The sequence below is a fragment of the Camponotus floridanus genome, unplaced genomic scaffold, assembly GCF_003227725.1.
Source record: "Camponotus floridanus strain SB8 unplaced genomic scaffold, Cflo_v7.5 scaffold17, whole genome shotgun sequence".
NCBI classification, from domain to species: domain Eukaryota; kingdom Metazoa; phylum Arthropoda; class Insecta; order Hymenoptera; family Formicidae; genus Camponotus; species Camponotus floridanus.
Window position 1 is genome coordinate 144,279 of NW_020229292.1, and position 21,637 is coordinate 165,915.

Sequence of the window (21,637 nt, forward strand, 5' to 3'; positions counted from 1 at the left end):
TCCGTAATGGTAACCATGACAACGAAGAATGGCTTTTATCAGAGAGAAGACTGAGAGGGGTTACGCTGCCCTTTTTCAGGGAACGCTTTTTCCCCGCCATAAAGTGGCGCTAACTGGATCCATTTTACGGCCGGCGGTACTACGTGGTCGGATCGACTTTTCGCTGCCACGGTAAAACGACCGATTGGTTCATATCCGTGCTAAATCCATAAATGTGAATCTCAAAAGTACGAAACATATCATACATTTATTAATTTTTATTACATATTATTAACTGCTTATGAAGTAATTATTATTACTTCATAATATATACTAAAGTGAAAAAAGATCACGCGCAGTTAATAATATGTAATAAAAATTAATAAATGTATGATATGTTTCGTACTTTTGAGATTCACATTTATGGATTTAGCACGGATATGAACCAATCGGTCGTTTTACCGTGGCAGCGGAAAGTGGATCCGACCACGTAGTACCGCCGGCCGTAAAATGGATCCAGTTAGCGCCACTTTATGGCGGGGAAAAAGCGTTCCCTGAAAAAGGGCAGCGTGACCCCTCTCAGTCTTCTCTCTGGTGGAGGTAAATAGGATGGACTGTAGAATCTGGGGGAATCCGACAAGCAGTGCGTGATACGTTGTCGTTCTGGTTGGGTCGTTCGTTGTTTTTTTTCAGGTTGAAAGTGTACGGTGCGGTTATATACGGTGTTCATTGCGATTGATGTTTCGTCGATAACACGATCACGAAAGAGTGCAGTTTATTGAGTTGTAAATTTGCGTAAATGTACGAGAACCGTGTCTAAAAACAGTGACGTTACTTGTATCGAGAGACTATTGCGTGCTCGCCTCGCCTCGTGCTGTCCCTTCTCGCCTCACCTCATCTCGTCCCGTCTCGTCTCGTCTCGTTTCGTCTCGTCGCGTCTCGTCTCGTTTCGTCGTTTCGTTTCGTTTCGTCTCGTTATTTTTCTTCCGTGTGGTCGATCCGCGAAAGTGCATGCTATCTTAGATTGACAGCGGATTCTGTGCGTCTCGCGATCGCGTAGAATGTTGGATCGCGACACGGCGATACATCTCGTCGCCGGAGGGTGAGTGTTATTTTCGATCAACTCGCGCGCGCGCGTGGCCCGGCTTCTCTGCGTCGCGGCCTTGACTTGCTTTAGGGTTGGCTTGATCTCTCCTTTCCCGATATGCTCAATTTACGTGATCTCGATCAGGTGCTTTACAACATTTTTTCAAATCACATGTTTCTGTTTGAATATGATTAAGATCAAGTTTCAATATATACATGATAAGAATACCTATTGGCCTTCTTTTTATCTATAAATGTTTCAATGTTTAATTATTTGATAATTAATCGATTTTTTTAAAAATAATTCGAAACTGATCATTTTTTATTACAATCGATTAAAAATAAAGGATTATGTGAGGTTAAAGAGTTTCAAATAGGATAAACAGATACTAAAATTCAAATTTGAATCACTTGTTACAAAAAAAATACAAATTTATCATAAAAAACATAAGTTTTTTAAAGGAAAATTGAATTTGCACCGCTATCGAATTCTTTGCTTTTCATTATGTATTGTGTATGAAAAAGTTTTACATGCAAACAGATGTGATTATAGAAATATATATATATATACATATACACACACACTTGTTATTATGTAGATTAAAATTATTACAAGCTATCTTTCTTTCTATATCTTTGGAATACTTCAATTAAAACGCAATATATTTATATATCATATATTTATATATGTAAAATCAATATTAAAATAATTATCTAGATAGTGTACAAATAAGAGAAATACAAAAAAACATTGCTTTTTATAAATTCTCAGAAAATTGATCAACATAACTCATTATGATTTCGATAACAATTCGTTTAGTTTTGAGTGATACTTTAATAAGATAATTTAATAAAAATTGCAAAAATATTTATTATCGAATATTGAAAGCTTGCAACAAAAATATCTCGATGATATTTCTTCTTTATTCTATATCGAGATCTAAGTGTAATGCTAACGTCTTCATAAGATAAACATAAAAACGAGATAAATTGTTGTTATCGCAAGGGCATTTTATAACGCATTACTGTGTAAAATCAACTCGTTTTTTTGCATTTATAACCTTATAAAAACGATGGTCTCTCAATTATTGCCTTTGTTTTTTACATGTTGAAGATCACGAATAATATTCCTATGAAAGTTTTAAAATTCTTTGATCTTTCTCGAACCACAATTAAAATTATTATTAGGTATGTATTATGACGATGACTTAAAAAAATACGCACATGAATTATAGCCTGATATGTCCGCGATTCATGTCAAATGATATGTACTAGTAACGTAGTATGCGATCGTATAACGAAATTATCAGACAATTATTTCTAGCTTGATAAAGGATCTTCTTTTTACGTTCTAACGTAATCGATGTTCTGCAATATGTATGTATCATTTATGAGAATAACTGTAATGCGCAAAACAAAAATGCAATCAGTAATTTTTTAAAAATGAACATTATTTCCACATATTGACATATTGACTAACCCAGTTTTTTTGTTAAAGTTTTCATTTTTTTAACGGTTATAGTATCTACTAATTTTTTTGCATCATATCTTTATCAATAGTATAAATTCATCTGTATAAATTTTTCATTTTTTGTACAATTATGATACTGCAATATATACGATAAAAAATACACGATAAAATATACGATAAAAATGTATGCATGGAAGAAATCTGAAATCTGCATATGAACTGATAATCTTAATCGATTCTAATTTAATGAGTTATTGTCGACTCTTAGTTTACAGTTCTTCCGCGATATAATTAAATAAAGTTGATTTTCGTCAAAATTGTCTAATCCTGATTATTAACAAAATCCCTTTCTATATAATATAGTCTAATTGAGTCAATTAAAATAAATTACAATTTGAATTAATTAAAATAAATTACAATTAACATTTATTTATGTTATATGAAATCTCGACTCACGTATAGAAAAAGAATACAGCTTTAATATCAAAATAAACTTAAGGTGATTATTATTATATAACTCGTATGTTCGATTAAAATATAAGAAAAAATTAATTTATCTTTATTTATGAGTGTGTGATCCATCTTAAAAATACTGTAAATTAGAATAAACAATCTTGATTAATTTTTTTCTAATTATTTTTATTCTTTTGAAAATCATATCAATAGTTATAACAGAGAAATAAACAGAATAATAATAATAATTAACAATTAATAAATTAAAAATACCTATATACATAAGAATAAATAGTATAAATAGTAGAAATTTACACAAACATAAGTATATATAAAATAAAATATATATAAAAATTAATTCTTTTTAGTATTATTTTAATTGATTAATGTCAGATGTAAATTTTGATTTGCACATTTATATTAAATATATTATATTACATAGTTTGTATTATATACAATGCACATATTTGTGTTCACGTTAATACATTTCGCAAATAGTATGCGCAATATATTAAATAGCCGGCCTTAACAATGCCGAAATATAAGATTCATATTTATAAAATCACATATCCTACTCGTTCGGAAGGGAATTCGATGACGCAGTTATGTAAAACGTGTGTCAATCGCTATATATTTGCATTCGCTATCTGGATGCGCGCACATGTATACATATATACATACACATATATATTGACACATCACATTTTTGCACGATAATTCTCATGACTACATGGAAAATATTCCAAAAAATTATCGAGCTAAATTTTCGATTAGACAATTCGAATAATCGGAAGAAATTTCTTGAAACATACATATCATAAAATTGAGTAAGATTACATCATGATGCGTAATTTTATATCATAGCAGAAAATAGGATTATATATAATATATAAAATTTTCTACGTCTAAAAAAATAATCAATAAGTATTGAAAAATGTATTCTTTTAAAACCTTTAAAAGGCCATTCTTATGATGTTATTATGATGTTAAAGATTATATTTATTGATGCAATTTTATCGAATTAATACACGTTTTTCAAAATCATTTGCTTAGACCTTAAAGTCAAATTCATGTAACAATGAAAAAAAATCAATTAAACATTAATTTTTAATATAATTGAAAACACTAAAATTTAAATTGGATTGGATTTTTAAAATTAAAATTAATTTTAAGATTAGTAAAAAACAATTCTTGTTGTATGTTCATAATTTTTGAAATTTAATTAAAACTTTCCAATTGGATTTTTGATTTTTCGTAAAGAAATTAACGAATTTATGAAAATTATTTATATTATATATGTGTGTGTGTGTGTGTGTGTGTGTGTGTGTGTGTGTGTGTGTGTGTGTGTGTGTGTGTCTAGTTTATTAAAAGATTATACTGTACATATTATTAGATCACTCTATATATTTATGGCGTATATATCATGAGATATTGATTTCGCGGTATCTGATATGTCCTTTCTTTTCATCCAAAAGTAGATCATTTGAAAGGTCAAATATGTAAATTGTATAAAGAGATTAACGTTTCTCGTTTGATCGACGACGAAGAATTAAACAATTTTTTGATTATTTTATATGTTGGATATTTTGCTTCAAGACTTTATATATTTGAAAAATTTATAATGCTAATTATTTAAAATATAAATGTCAATAATCAATTATTATAAACTATTTTAAAATTCATAACATTTAGTATAAATCAATTAGTTAATAGTTACAGTTAAAGGACAATCTAGAAAAATCTAGGAAACTATTCTTTATTGATCAAATTAAATTGAATGTGGAATAATTTTTTTTATTTATCATTGCATCATCGTTTAGTATTATAATTTTACAGTTTTATAAAAAAAAATAAATTCTTACGAAATCGATTGAAGCAAAATTAATTAACGATTGTCAAATAAACACGATTGTTAAATTAATGATTGTTAATAAGTTGACTATAAATTATTTTCATTATTTTCTTATTATATCCGAAATATAAACTGAAAATTTAAAACAATGTCACAAGAATAATCTCAATCACTAAACTTCTTATTGTTCTTCTCATTTCTCTCAATTTGCAAACTTGCAAAATTTGCAAACTTCTCATTTCTCTCAATTTGCAAACTTTCTACGCCTAGTGGCGTTTATTATGCACTCAAGAATTAAACGCAAAAACGTACCTGCTTTTCAATGCGGAAAGATACACTGATGTCCATCGATGTGCAACGTGTGAATTAATGTTAATTTACATACTACGTTCCTCTGGTGTTGACAAAAAGTACGACATGCAACAGCAATTTAAAGACAGATGAATTATACTAGTTAGGCATCCTCGAAAATCAAACATATTTTTCCATTAAATTGCGCTCGTAACACAACATGTACATGTATCTTTTTCAAAGATTTTGAATTTACGCGGATACAATTATTATGTTTTCTCTTATATTAACGTGTGCTTTGAGAAATTTAAAACTAATGTTTGCTTAGTGGAAAGTTACATGAAACGTTATTCCTTGTAACTTTTAAATCTTTTATGTAAGTATTTTTTTGTCTTAAAGTAAAATTTTATCAAGATTACAAAAATAAATGTTACGAGAGAATAAAATAAATTTTATCTATCTATTTATATTATTAAAGCTTAATAAATTTTTTAGATGTTTAATTTCCTATAAATTTTTCAATGTACTTAGTTTTTGTTTATCTTACAATTAGATCTCCTTATTAAATATAAACGCAACATTATATTAACACATTGCAACAAACAATGAATACCTGTTCACTAACATTGCTAATGTATATCGTATTTTGCGCTACGATAAAATAATTCTTGTAGATCTAATTGGAAAAATTGAAGAGGTTGTGTCAATTCTGCGCATGAATTTGCATTGAATAAATATTGATTCATCTTCTCTCTTTAGAATTGTCTTGCGATATTTCTCATATTTTTACCATTATATCAACAATATTATATAATTTTTATCTCTCGCTACATTTTTTCTAGTGAGATAAAGACGAAATAATAAGACAAATTTATACAATTTATTTCTAACAAATTGTAACAAACATTTTATTTCCTCTATCTTTATTTTGATCGAATATATTCTAAATATTCTTTTAATTGAATACATTTTAAATATTATAAATTATTACACTAATAGCATTTTGTTATAATTTTCACGATGATTTACATTATGATTTTCATCATGAAAATTGATTGCAAACAGTAACTTATAACGAACTTCTTTTTTTCATTCTTGGAAAGGTAATGATGACTTTTCTACACTAAAATTATTTATTCTAGAGATTTTAACAAAGTTAACAAAAATAAACTTATGCGACATAATTTTATATATATGTATATAAAAAACACATTTATAAACAGAATGTTTATTATTTAAGTATATAATTATCAAATGTTTATTATTTAAGTATATAATTATAAATATCAAAGAATAAAATAATTAAACGTAAATTAAAAAACAGGAGGTTATCATAGTACATTAATAGAAGTAGATATGAGAATCTGAAAGATTCTGATATCTGTTATTGTACTTTTGTTATTGTACTGATATGAAAAATTGATTATCGTAATCGCAAATAGATAACATGGCACGCAATTCACGCAAGTTTCACATAAATTCTCCTTTCTAATTCCATCTCGCATAGAGTGGCTGGCACGGCAGGAGCGATAGTGACTTGTCCACTCGAAGTAGTAAAGACCCGATTGCAGTCGTCGTCTTCCGGTTTTCATCCGCCGCCAGTAAATAAAGAATTCACATCCGGTCATCCCACGTGCAAGGGCTCGCCGACGCCTGAACAACGTAGGAGGCTATGCACTGGATATCCCAGGTAAAAATAAGTAAAATATATAAGTGTTATTATTGCACATATACATAATACAATTATAATGCGCGCGCGAACATTTTTGTAAAATTGTCATTAGATTCTTCATGTAAAAAAATGTCTAAAAAAATCACAATTATGTCGATCGAACCAAGAAATTTTACATAATGTGTTGATGTTGAATCATGCGCATGTAAAAGTTAAATACTATGGAGAGAAAAATTAATATTATGCAATTTGAGAGAAAAATCTATGTATTCTAAAAATTTAGCCGTCCCTTTCTCTCTCTCTCTATCTCTCTCTCTCTCTCTTTCTCTCTCTCTTTTATGTTCAGATATTCCAGCCACTTCGTGGCCCTTTCGCATTTTGGCGTTTCGACCTCGCCTCCGAATTCTTCCCGACACGCGCCAGGCATCTATCAATGCTTAAGATATATTATCAAGAATGAGGGAGCACGAGGATTATTCAAAGGTCTCGGTCCTAATCTCATCGGAGTGGCACCGTCCAGAGCTATCTATTTCTGTGCGTACTCCAAGAGCAAAGTTGCATTCAACGCGATCCTACCTCCCGACACACCGATTGTTCATGTTTTCGCCGCGTCCTGCGCTGGTAAGATTACGCAATTGTAATAATATTAAGCTGAATATATTCCGTTTATTATATATTAAACTCCTCGTATTTATCTGAGATTGAATTTTATATCTACATGTATACGAACAATCGGCATCAACGATCGATTCGCGCGCGCCTTTAACATAATATCGTTCTTGTTTTTCCCGCGCGTGCCTTTAGTAAGATAAGATAATTCTTTACTATAATGCTTATCATACTTGAATATATTAACTTTTTTTCCCCTTTAGTACATTGGTTCGACTTGCATTTCGTATTTTTAAGTAAATTCGAATATAAATCAAATGGGAGCAAACAAAAATTAATATGACAAATATATTATTTAACTTTGATCATTTTTTTTTCATTGTTTTTTTTAATTGTGATTTCTTTTTTTTTTTGACATTTCTTGTATTATTTTGCTTAATGTTAACATGATCAGAATTTTTCTTTTTTTTATGACATTTAAATTTCTTCTGCTATTCCTCGTTCTTTCATCCTATCTTCTTTCCTATTTTCTTATTTCCTTTCCTTTTTTCTATCATTTTTACTATTTTTTCCTCTGCTATGTTATCAGAGTTATTTTCTATTATTTCTACGATTGTCTCTCTCTCTGTTATTCCCTATAAATACATGTATAATAAAAAATTAGAAATAGATGTATATACATATATATGTATGTATATGATGATTATAATTGTGATCTATTCTGTCTTAATCTTTATATATCATACTTTAAAATTGTGTGAAATTTCAAAATTAATAATGCAAAATTACATATTTTACTTCTTGACGTTTTCAACGTTAATCACTCTTGCAAGATCTCTCTTACAATAATATATTATCTTTATATATAAATTTTTATTACACTAAAATATTATTTATACCAATTGAAATATCTTTATATTATTATCCTTTTATTATTTATTTGAAAAGTCTAATCTTTATACAGGGTGTTTCATAAGTGGTGGACAAAAATTCAGGAATGAATTCCTCATGCTTAGAGAAGAAAAAAAAGTTAATCAACATAGGTCCGGAAATGATTAGTTTTTGAGTTATTAAGATTTTTGTAATACAAAATTTTGTCTCATTTCTCGTCTTATAAATCCTTTTACAGGCATCAACAATGTTTTTCAAGTTCGGCGGCCTAAAAAACATTGTTGATGCCTGTAAAAGGACTTCTAAGACGAGAAATAAGACAAAATTTTGTATTACAAAAATCTTAATAATTCAAAAACTAATCATTTCCGGTCCTATGTTAACTTTTTTTTCTTCTCTAAGCATGAGGAATCCATTCCTGAAATTTTGCCCACCACTTATGAAACACCCTGTACATTAATTCAGATATATATTTTTTGCCAATGTAAACATAGATTAATATATAAGCGAAAACTGATTTTAATCACTTGTATTTTATTTCTCTCTTTCGCTCTTTTTCTCTCTCTCTCTCTCTCTCTCTCTTTATCTTGACAATTTTAATTATTCATATATTTTATATTCTGATATAAATTATACACTAAAACAATTTATTGTTTGTTTCTTTTTTTCTATATATTTTACATACTTTCTTAAATGAATCTACAAAGTAAATTGCATCATGTATCAATTAACAATTATTAATGATTTTATAGCACAATATAATAATATTATGCAAAGGAAAATATATTAAAAATATATTAAATATATTCGAATATAATAATAATGTATTAATCGATATGCGCCAATCGTTCAGCACGATTTGTTATTATCATCATGATTAAAATGGTATTATATTCTCATGTTGCTTAATTTAAATCAGTTCGCGTTTTTTTTTTTTTTTTTTGCGAAATGTCACACATTGCATATGCATAACAGCTTAAACTTAAAATTATATTACGGCGCATATTATAAGTATCACTATTCTATATCTCTTGTGTAACTATTTTCCATTGAACTACTATTTTCGTATCTTTAGCGGGAGATAAACTATTTTTTCAAACGATCAAGACGTAATAGCCGAGAGATAAGATGAATAATTATAACAATACTCAGAAACAAATATCAATAATCTTAGAAGTAAATAACTGTGTTATGAATCATTTTTTTACATTAAATTGTAATATATTTCATATTCTTTTTCTATCGTAGATTTTGAGAAATTTTATTAGTCTTTTATTTTAAATGACAAATCGTGGATGAATAATGTAACTTTTAAAAAATTTTTAATTTACTTATCGACACACACACAATTATTTTCACAATTGAAAAAAAAGGCTGTGACAAAGTTTCTTGATTAAAATTTTCATTCAGCTCAGTTGAAAGAGTCAAAAACAAAATTTTACTTTTCCTGAAACTTTTCTTAAAACTTTAAGTAAAAAATTAAACTATTTGGAAAACTGGTTTTTTTTTCTTTAAGAAAATTTAATCTGAAATTTACAATCCAATTTACAATCAATGAATATATCTTTAAAATATTTTTTGTTAAATTTAAAATATTTTACGATAAATTAAAGATCGAATAAGATAATTTTTTTTATTTAATCTCATCATACATTGCATGCATTGTAATATCTCATTATAGAGAATCACTTTTCTGATTTATATTTTTTTATATGAAACGTGATGCGTTGATCTTGATGATGCAACAGAGAAAAAATAGAAAGATGCAAATGTATTCATATGATAGCAGATCGCATATTTTGATGTCGTGTTGTTACTCTTCAGTAAATCCAATCACTAAATTTATATATATAGCGGTAAATATACAACTACTAACGTTCAATAAGGGAAATAATATTTTGCGTATCATTCAGACATGCGTTTATCTTTAATGAATTTATGAAGTATGGACGTTTTTCGTTTCTCTAACGCACAACTCGAACTCCCCTGATGTCGATAACCCTCGAGGACATAGATACTGTGGACACAATTATTCTATTCAATAATCATTGATTTTAATGCTTTTTGCTTATAATAAAGTATAATAATTGTAAATTTTTTTAACAAGTCATTAACAAAATAACTCGTAATTTCTGTTGAGAAGAATTTTTAAAAAACTTACTAAAAATAAGACCGAATTTTTAAAATTCAATTAGTCTTATGCTATATATTTGAATATAAAGTTAATAAACATATATGTGACTTTATTAATATAAATAGCATTTGAAGATGATAGTATAAAATAAAGAGCTTGAAAACTAAGTGTTCCAAGAATCGAAACATTAATCGCGAAAAAATTTTAAATTTTCACAAGTTAATAATGAGAAGAAACTTTTTATATATCTTTCGTGTAAATTGTGCAATGGCATTAGATGAACAAGTGTTTAAAAGATCATTTTAGAAAAAGAAGAATTATATTAATCTCTTGTGTACTAACGTATCATCATACATACAGATAAGTAAACCAAAAATGTTCTAAATATATTTTTTGTTATCTCCATACTTTTATGTCATTCTTAGAGGCGGAAAACATGCATAAAAGACATAATAAGGCATTCTTAAGATTAAAAAACTCAATTAACTATTATCTGAATAAATATGTGTAATTTAGTGTTTAAATACAAAGGTTATTGTTATCTCATGTGTTTAGTATTCCGCTTGAGTAACACCGAATTGTACAGAGGACACAACTTGAATAAAAAGAACAAAAATTGGTCACGTGACGAATCAACTTAACAAATTCTATATGACTCCTTTATGTATCTAGTCATATATCACTTATCTCGTTTTACTTTGAGATTCTTGTTCGAAATAACCGCATTCTACGAAAACAACGAAAAGTACCGACTGTTGCATAATACAATATGCTTTACAATGCATACTTTATTATTTTTATTATCATATTAACATTCATTGACACTTTTTTTATCGCGATTAAATATTTTGCAAACGCATTTTCATTTATTTATGCATGCAGAAATGCGCTTCTTTTGAGGCACTCGGTATATTATGGCCAATAAGGCGATGTAAGGAGTTATTCATGCGGAATATTGCACTTTGACCACAAGAATAACGATCGGCTCACTAGTAGATCTGTTCGCAGGGGAGCCATGCGGTCGGCGCGTGTGTCTCTTCTTCTCGCGATATGATTGTTTATCATTTGCATCGCTTTGACGTAAGTATAGACTACTCAAGAATTTTTTTTCAACCGCCGATTCTTCCATTCCTTGAGAAACTTAACTTTGATTTTACGCTATTCTTTGATTTTAAGCAATTCTTCGATTTTCCATATCAAACAATTATTTTTTTATATAAAGGGAATTATCTGAAATTATAGATTATTATTAAAAAACAATTATTAAAATTAAAGGTTAATATTAAGACAAGATTATATTATTAAAATTACTATTAAAATAAGCAAATCAAAGTTTCATAAAGTGTCATATAATAATATACTATTTAAAAAAAACACATTTGAGAGAGAGAGAGAGAGAGAGAGAGAGAGAGAGAGAGAGAAGAAGAAGAAGAAGAAGAAGAGGAGGAGGAGATGTCTGACTCAAAATAATTAAAAATAACAATTTAATTTTTGATTGGAAGAGTACAACAAAGGACAGTTTTGAAAGTTTTGAAAGTTGTGAAATTTATACCAGATGACATTTCAAGTCAAAAGATTGTTACATTAAATAATAAATGTTTACCACTTTTCAATGAATTTTTTCAAGTCTTATTACGAGACTTCTATTTTCAATTCTATTTTTGTAACTATGGTCTATATTAATTTCCATAATTTTAAAAGACAGATCAAAATCAGCTTAATTGCAATTGATATCTTTCTTGATATTATTTATCATTGTATGAATCGCTTATTCGCTAATTTCACAAATTTGAGAAAGAAAAAGAAATTCCATTTTATTTTTATAATGTACAAATGCCATTGTGCCGGCAACGTTGCAGTTGCAGCTTCAATATTCTCAATCAATTTTTATTTCTGTTCATTGTTATTATATCAAACGTTGATCAGTGATCAATTATAACAATTGTTTACATCCTAGAATCTAATCTATAGCGCAATTACTTCATTGACGGTTGAATGTCATTTGTATCATTCACATCTCGTATCGGCGCGAACTATATATGGTTTGCTTTGGCTGTGAAAATAATGCTATATCATGTGTACGTGATATTTATAAAGATAAATACATTAGGCATTACATAAAATCCATGCAAATATATATGCCTTCTGATTAATTTTGGATTGAGAGCTCGTAATAATCTCTTTCTAGTTTTTGTCTTTGGTAACGACTTTCCCACAATCATTTTTATTTAACAGTCTCAAATAGCCTAAAAATAGATTAAAACTAAAAAAGAAATAAACTAGTCTTGCAGATAAAAAGTTATGAAAAAGAAAGACAATGCAGTTCATTAAAATGTATAACTTCAAAAATCTTATTTAATTATAAAAAATTTGATAAAACAATCTATTCTAGAAGATATTTGTTACGCACGCGCCACATAATTATTGATTAAAAAAATACTGATATATTACATTTTAATCTGTAATTTCTATCCATATTTAATATTGAATATTGTTAATAATATTAAAAATCTTTATTTATATCTAATATATATTAAAAATCTTTATTTATATCTAATATATATACAATATATGTATAATCAGATTAATTAATACAAAAAGATACTACATGTCATTAAGTGAATAATGAAATTTTATTATTCTTTTAAATAGATATTTCTATTTTATATGTTAATATATAGCATATATTATGTATATATATATATATATATATATATATATATATTACTTTTTCAAATAATTTAGTTTTTATTTAGTTTAATTTATTTTTCTTATATAAAACTTAACAAACGCATTTAGTCGAGAATATGAAGTGAAAATTTACGTCTCACATTTTTTCTTTTTTTATTTTTTCAACGATTCTTTTTTTTAATTTAAAACATTTTAATAAATCTGTGAATAGAATGACGCACTTGTGCACGTTTGTGGAGCGAAAAGCATATTTTGATGCCAAGATGTTATTTGATTTCTCTGTTGAGTTTTATCATCATTCACGAATTCCCACATTCAGCGATTTGCAATCACTCCGATTATAATTCGTATGCATATTCATGATACCATTTGATACCATATGATACATCGGAAATCAACGTAAACAAATGATATAGACTATCTCAAACAATGACGTTTCATTTGCAGCTCGCATTTAATTTCTTCGAAGCAAATTGTATGTAATAATACATTTTTTAAAAGGATTAGTAGTAAATCGAAAAGATATATATAATATATTTATTTATTGAAGTTGTTGAAACAAAATCTTAGATATTAGAATTCAAGATTGCTATTAAAAAGGACAGGCGTTACTTCGACAGATTCAATGTAGTTAAAAGTAGATTAAAAGTTATTTGATTTTTTTTTGTAAGAAATGTGAAAGAATTATTTTTATTCAAAGCTGTATCTCTTTAACTATGTGTATGTTTTTGAGACTTATTTAAACGCGATTTGTATATAATTAAAATGACGAAATAACGCAATAATAAACATATCTTGCTCCGATTCTAAAATCGCTATTTTAATTATACGAGTAAAGTTTAAAAGATTCATAAAAGTAGTTAAAGATATATACTCTGAATAAAAAAAAATATGTTTAATTGTAATTATTAATTTCTTCTCCAAAAGATTTCTCATATAATCCATTTTTAGCCCCTCCATAAAAATATGTCAATAATACTTCCCTCTTAATGTGTCAAATAAATATTCATTTGAATGGAGAATTAAAATAATATTAAAACATACACGTATGTATGTGCACATAAGAATTGAATATGTCTGTGCAAAAGAAAAAATTTAGTGTAAAAGAATGACATAATTTATAAGATTCATTACATACAATTTCATATATTTCAAGAGAGAATGAGAGTTCTACACACATGAAATATCGATTTACTTAATGTTTGCCTAATTCAACCTTGAATTGTTTTTGGATGTAGGAAGTCACGCCCAGATGTATTCGACGATCTTCCTTCTTTCTCTTCCCTTCTTTTTTTCTTCTCCGTCTTTCCTTTTTCTCCCTTCCTCTTCTTCTCTCCGTCTATCGCGCCATGCACCGTTTCGTCGGCAAGCAAGAGAGAACCTCTCCGACAGTATATTGCTATTTTTAGCCATCCTCACCGAGTAATTCAGTGCCCGTCCTTCCACGCGCTTTGCGGTTGGACAAACGTACAACATAATACTATCATCGAAGAATCGTGTGTCGCGCCGGCCGCAACGGTGCAACAGGAATTGCATCAAGATCGATGATAATGCATGGTACATCAGTAATGCAGAGTGACTCTCTCGTGCGTGTTTTTTTTGGCGTTTTGTTTTTATCAAATGATTCAATTACGATTGTAAATAGCACCGCTTGAAACCCCCGATACATCGCATTCAACACGATGACACAAGTTGTTGTTATGCATCTTTATTCTCTATTTTTTATTCTAAAATTTCGTAGATTTTCTTTATATTGACAAACCGGTAATATCGCAAATTTCAAAAATTTCAACATGTAGATCCTAAATTCTTAAAATTCGTTTTTTGTTTATCAAATGAATGTGACTCATATTCTAATACATTTAATGCTTTTGAATATTTACAAAGTAACACGAACGTATTATTTTAAAATAAAAGTAATCGCGAAAGGATAATCTATATGCATATATATATATATATATATATATATATATATATATATATCCACAATTAGAATCTATTGTTCCTTTAAACATTACATAATAATAGTAGTTCGCAATTATAATGCTAACAATTGTTTATAGCGCATTTAAACTCGATGCACATATACTGATATACTGATCAATTTTGATATAGTGATATCACGAAACATTTATTATATTTTATATTATTATATTGAAAAAATTAAAGTTTACTTATGAATAATGATCACATTTTTTTGTTCACAATTTTAAATAGGAAGTTTTTTTTTCCAATTAATTATTAAAGTAAAGACGCAAAATACACACACATTTAAAAAATTATAAAACATTTCCTTACATTATTTCTTTCGAGTACATCTTTATTCGCGTTGTATAGCTTTTTGCTATTTTTTGAAACATACATAATATGCATTATCAAATATTATAGGTTACATACATATATCTTATTCACATATTTAAGCGCAAAAAATAAATAGTCGCATTTATTTTTAAATACGCCAACAATAAGATTTTCTAAATTGAAAAACTTTTCTCCAACAATCATTGTTAAACAATTTTCGCATCTTATGCGAAATCAATATCTCTGAATATTTTTGCGAAATTAATATAATCGAAATGATACTCTATCAATCTTCTTCTATGTTCTTTCAATTTTTATTCCTCTATTTAGGTTGATTTCTTTAACACATGGAATCTCGAGTTCAGCATTTAAAGTAACCTCTGATAACGTAAAGAAAGTAAATAGAACGTAAACAAGTTATCAAGTGCGCGGAATGAAGTGTGTGTTATACGATGTATAGTATTTTCGATTGCGTAACTCATATGTCTCGTGCATTACCCACATGTCTCTTCAGTGTATACGTTGTAGCACAAATAATACAATGTTTTGGCGATCTTTAAAATCGGGTTAATAAAAACAACAAATCTTTTATACAATATAACTTTCAAGTATAAGCAACTAGAGTTTCTATGTGTATAAAAAGAAATTAAAATTATGCTTCTACAAATAGATCAAGAATACTATCATTTTGTATAATTAGCAAAATATATATACACACACACAGGAATTTTTAATGCTATTTAAATTTTATAAATACCGATCTTTATTTCGATTATTTTATCCTCTTGGTTATTTATATTATCAAAAGATTAAATTCTTTCTGATAAGAGTATTATTAAAGAACACACAAACTTTTTTATAATAAAAATATCGAATTGCACTCTTGCAAGATACTTTCTTTCGCATCATTATTAAATAAGAAGCTTAAGAAAGAGAGAGAGAGAGATATAAATAATATAGGAAATAATATATTATAGAAAGACGTTCTTTAATCTGATACTTTAGCTGTTTAAATTTCTTTGTATGAAAATTATCGAAACTAAAATCAGTTTAGAGAGCAAAGCGTATGACAATGTATATAAATTATATATAAATCTTTTTTATTACATAGTGTTATTGATATGTACAAAATTTAAGAAAAAAACTTTAGCCATGTAAATTTTTTTTAAGCATTTAAGAATAGTTTATCATTTTTTTTTTCAATTCAGATATTCGCAAAGAATTACTTTCTTACAAACACAATGCTCGATTTTTTTAATATACATCAGTATATATATGTAAGATACATCAAGAATGAATATTTTGCTTTTTATAGATATAAATTAATAAAATTTAATTTTTTACGAAGTATCTATTGAATAATAAATTATTATTCTTAAATTGATGATTTGTTGAGAAAATAAATATATCGATTCGTTCATGATAGATACGCAGAGCATCATGTAGATTCAATAAACAGTCATTTACTTTACAGGTTTCACTGCGTGTACATTAACAAATCCAATTTGGTTCGTAAAAACCAGACTACAGCTGGATCATCGATCGCAAAAAGTTACAGCAATAGAATGTATGCGGAGGATATATCAAAAATCGGTAAGATGATAGATAGATTTCTCATTTCACACGCGATTAGGAATTTGATAAAATGAATTCGATAAATGTCATTCCACATAATAATCCTTTCTAATATATCGCATATTTTTATATTCACATATTAATCTTTAAATATCGTTAATTTCCCTTTATCATCGGAATATCTTGATGTTTAAAATAAATTTTACTACATAAATCAACGTAAAAAAAGTAAATCTCCTAAAATTTATAATAATACTTAAGAAATAATAAAATAAATTGCATATTGTAAAAATAGCTAATTAAATAAAACTAAAGAAGGGAAGGGTGCACTTTAAAGAGTTAATGGAATGCAGTTATTGAAGTGATACTTAGAGATGAAGTGACATAATTTAAAAATAATTAAAATTTAATAACTAAAGATAAATATTTTGTGTGTGTGTGTGTGTGTATCATTTTTTTAATAAATAACATTTTTACAAAAAGATTAAACCTACTATTATTGGTTTTTTTATTTACAGTTTCTTTTTAGATATCGCTTGAATTTTTCTAGAACCGATGGTTTTTTTGTCTCTCTTTCCTTCCCTAATTTTCTTTCTTTTATAAAGAAAATTGGCACAACTCTCAGCATCGTCTATCGATCGGTTTCGCGAGATCATTGTCGAATCACTTGATGAAATAATTGTACGCGGTAACAAATTAAAACAAATTTGAAACGATATAGAGGAGTGCACGAAATTAACGACGACGTTGCAAGGGCGTCATTAGATAGATATTTAACAAATGCTAGTTGCGGCCAAGATTATTTTCTCAGTTGCGACGATGTAGATACATTATATATATATAACATTGATGTTTGTTGGAGCGAAATAGATTTATCGGATATAGAATTGATGTAATTCCTCATATAATATGTTAGATGTTGAAAATTCTAACAGATCGGAAGAAATTTGACAATTCAAAATTTGTGAGATATACTTACGAATAAGCGCATTAGTTTACTTAACGATGATATTATAATCTTCTTACAATTATAAATTTCCTAGATTATCTAATTTGTCGTTTTATTAGATTGTTTTTGTAAGATTTTGACTTTTTTATTTTATATTTAATGCGAGATATATATATATATGCAAAATATTAAATATTTAACAGAAAATAACTTTTTACAACATAAGAAGATTATTATATTATAAAATTATATTTCACTAATTGTTATATTTATTCCTTAAAGAAACGATTAAGTTACACGGAAATAATTTCTTTAACATAATATAACATAACATAAATATATTTATTATTATTTTTATTTCTCGTAAAAAAAGATGAAATAATGAGAAATTTTATATCGATATGAAATATTCCAATATATGAACAAATTGTTTGTTTGCCATAAGAATCGTTCTTCGACGTGTATTAAATCGAGATTGTTTACTTGGAAGGAGTGGACTGCACAATATACATACACGTACTGAAATTGCATCCGGCATCTCGGAATTGAGCCAGTTTTAAAACTGACGCCTTGCTCTACGAATAGTACATCTGTGTAAAAATATCTTAAAAAATATGTCAAGTAACACTCGTGCAGTCTACCTTCCCTATTTTATCGTCTTCATACATTATCTTTGCACTGACTTTACGTATAATTAATGTGGAAGTACTAATTGAAGCAAAAGTGCAAAAAAATGTATTATAAGAAATTAAAAATTAACAATTAAAAATATCCATATAATTTAAATTATAATGATACATACAATAAATAATTTGCACATTTCACAATTTTTTATTCTAAATTATGAATTGATAAGACGGTAATTAATTTATTTTGTTTATATTATTATAGTTTATTGTGTGATTATCGATAAATTTCTATATCATCACTAAAATATTATTTTATTCGCTCATGATATTCAATATCGACATCGATCAACGTTGGTCAACGAAATATGAGTAGTATCTTAAATAATTTTAGCTTTCTTATCACAGATATGAATACTCGATTTAATGCTATCCTTAATTGAGCACGCAGATATCACGTATTCTTATTTTTTAAGAGAGCATCTAAGTCTAAATTAAGTCCAAGTTTAAATATATTGCTAATAAGATATATATCGTTTTTTTTATTATATATTGTATTGCTATTACTTTATTATTCAGAGATACGTGTAAGATCGTGAACCTTTAATAATGATTTTTTGATAATTAATTTAATCAATTTTCCTTTAATAACATGGTAACACACTTACATCGTAATGCGTAGTTATCTTTGTGTGTTTTATTTACATAATATATACTTGTGAATTATTAATACGACGATATGATGAATTAATTATATATTAATTGAATTGAATTATATGATATGTATATAAATTATTTTTTAAAAATCTGAACTTTTTAACAAAATTTCTTATAATTTAATTATATATTAGCAAACTAATTTCTTTTTTATTTGTTTCAATATCATAAAATTAGAACAAACAGATGATTTCAGAATTAATAATTAAAATTATTAGTTTATTACTGTTATTACACAAATTTGAAAATGCAGAAAATATTTATTTGATTCATATAACAAAATTATTAATTTACTATTATTGTACAAATTTGCAAATCTAGGCGATATTTATTTGATTCATAACAAATGTCCTATAATACTAATGCAATTTCGAAGTAAGTTAGATTTATAATACGAAAAGCTATATATATGAAATGTGTGTATATATGTATGTATGTTTCGACTATATATATATATATATATATATATATATATATATATATATGTGTGTGTATATGTATATATTTCTTAGGGTATTCTGGGATTCTATAAAGGTATTGTGGCATCCTACATAGGCATAAGTGAGACTGTGATACACTTTGTGATATACGAAGCAGTGAAAGCATGGCTAGCCACGCACAGATCACGAGCTTCCCAGGCAGATGACAGGAAGACGTTCCGCGATTTCATTGAATTTATGGCGGCTGGATCGTTTTCGAAAACGATAGCATCAACAGTTGCCTATCCTCACGGTAAAATTATTATTCGTAACTACGCTATAAATCCACATGTATCCGCATTAATTAAATTTGTTTTCAATTTTTCGTGTGTATTTACTAGTTACTTAGTTACTTGCTTATCTAATATGTTGATATTACTATTCAAACAGCTCATTTAATTTCTAACAATATTTAACAATTTTTTATAATTTGTATAAATGAAGAGAGTTATATCCATTGATTATTTGAAATTATAAATGGCATAAATATTGAAAGAAGTGATCTTTGTGCATTTATCTAGAATCTAGATTATTATCACATTTTAGAATTGATAACAAATGATATTTTAATTTTTATTGCATTGAGTTTTCCTGTATTTAATAATGTAGATAAATTATAACTGCATAATATCTTAATTTCATTGAAAAATAGTACATACTTTTCTTTTTCTATCATTGCCTTGCAGAGAAGCTACTCCGAGTTGGTCTAAAGATAACACGAGCTATTCGCTATTCGCACTCATGCCAGGCACTCAATATGCAATTTATGCTTTGAATATTATTTACGAATGTTTGTGACATTTCAGTATTTTGTTTGCAAAAATAATACTCATCTATCATGCTGTATTCGAGATAAACTTATTTTGCAAATCAGCATGCATTATCATACACAGATTACATACGTTTCCTGCAAAACATTGGTGCATTAAATAAAAAGGAAGCACTTTTATTCAGAAATGATTGTGCCATTATATTAACGAATTATTTGTTCATCATTATGATCGTTACGATTACAAAAAGAAATCAATCTTATCATTTCATCATGTTTTGATTGCACTATTATTGTATTATTTGTACTTATTCAGATAGCAATAAAACCATATCACTGTCATTATAAAAACTCTTGTATAAGAATCTTTCACCGTTATACAACTATATATATATATATATATATATATATATATATATATATATATATATCTTTATAATAATTATTAAAATTCTAATCTGAAAAATTAAGAGAAACATTCGAGAGAGAAATTACTCTAATCAAAAGATTTTAATTTAAATAAATGATTATAATACAATTAATTAATATATAATAATTTTAACTAATTTTTTACAAATTATAAATCTTCTCATCGATAATTTCTCAAATTAAATTTTTGATAATCATTTTTGCATGTGAATTAGATGCAGATGCAATCAAAAAGATATTGGTATAATTTCTTATCATTTTCAGAAGTAGCAAGAACCCGATTACGAGAAGAAGGTACGAAATATCGCGCGTTCTGGCAAACTCTGAGCACTGTATGGGCAGAGGAGGGCACAAAAGGTCTCTACCGTGGCCTCGGTACCCAGTTGATCCGGCAAATTCCAAACACTGCCATCATAATGGCAACGTATGAAGCGGTGGTATATGTGTTGACACGACATTTCCGACCTGTTACGGTAACGACGTCCAGTACCAATGCGGCATCGGAATTTTATAGCGAGGCTAAGACGAAAAGGCAATTGGCCTAGGACTTGCTTACGGCCCCCGAGTAAAGGGCCATCCACCATCAATCGTTTTTCTCTTCTGCGGCAGACGAATATCGCGCGTATTCTCGGGGTACCATCCTAATATCTAATCTTACATCTA

The 21,637-nt window shown here is 27.4% G+C and overlaps 1 protein-coding gene across 1 annotated transcript; it reads left to right on the forward strand.

The window, feature by feature from the left end:
• Nucleotides 1–594: 594 nt before the first annotated feature.
• On the forward strand, nt 595–21,565 carry LOC105255168 (mitochondrial carrier protein Rim2). Its single transcript, XM_025407261.1, has 6 exons — nt 595–1,081; nt 6,640–6,822; nt 7,151–7,425; nt 16,905–17,023; nt 19,810–20,029; nt 21,239–21,565. The coding sequence occupies exons 1-6, from the start codon at nt 1,041–1,043 to the stop codon at nt 21,517–21,519; spliced, it is 1,119 nt and encodes a 372-aa protein (XP_025263046.1). The 5' UTR covers nt 595–1,040; the 3' UTR covers nt 21,520–21,565.
• Nucleotides 21,566–21,637: the final 72 nt, after the last annotated feature.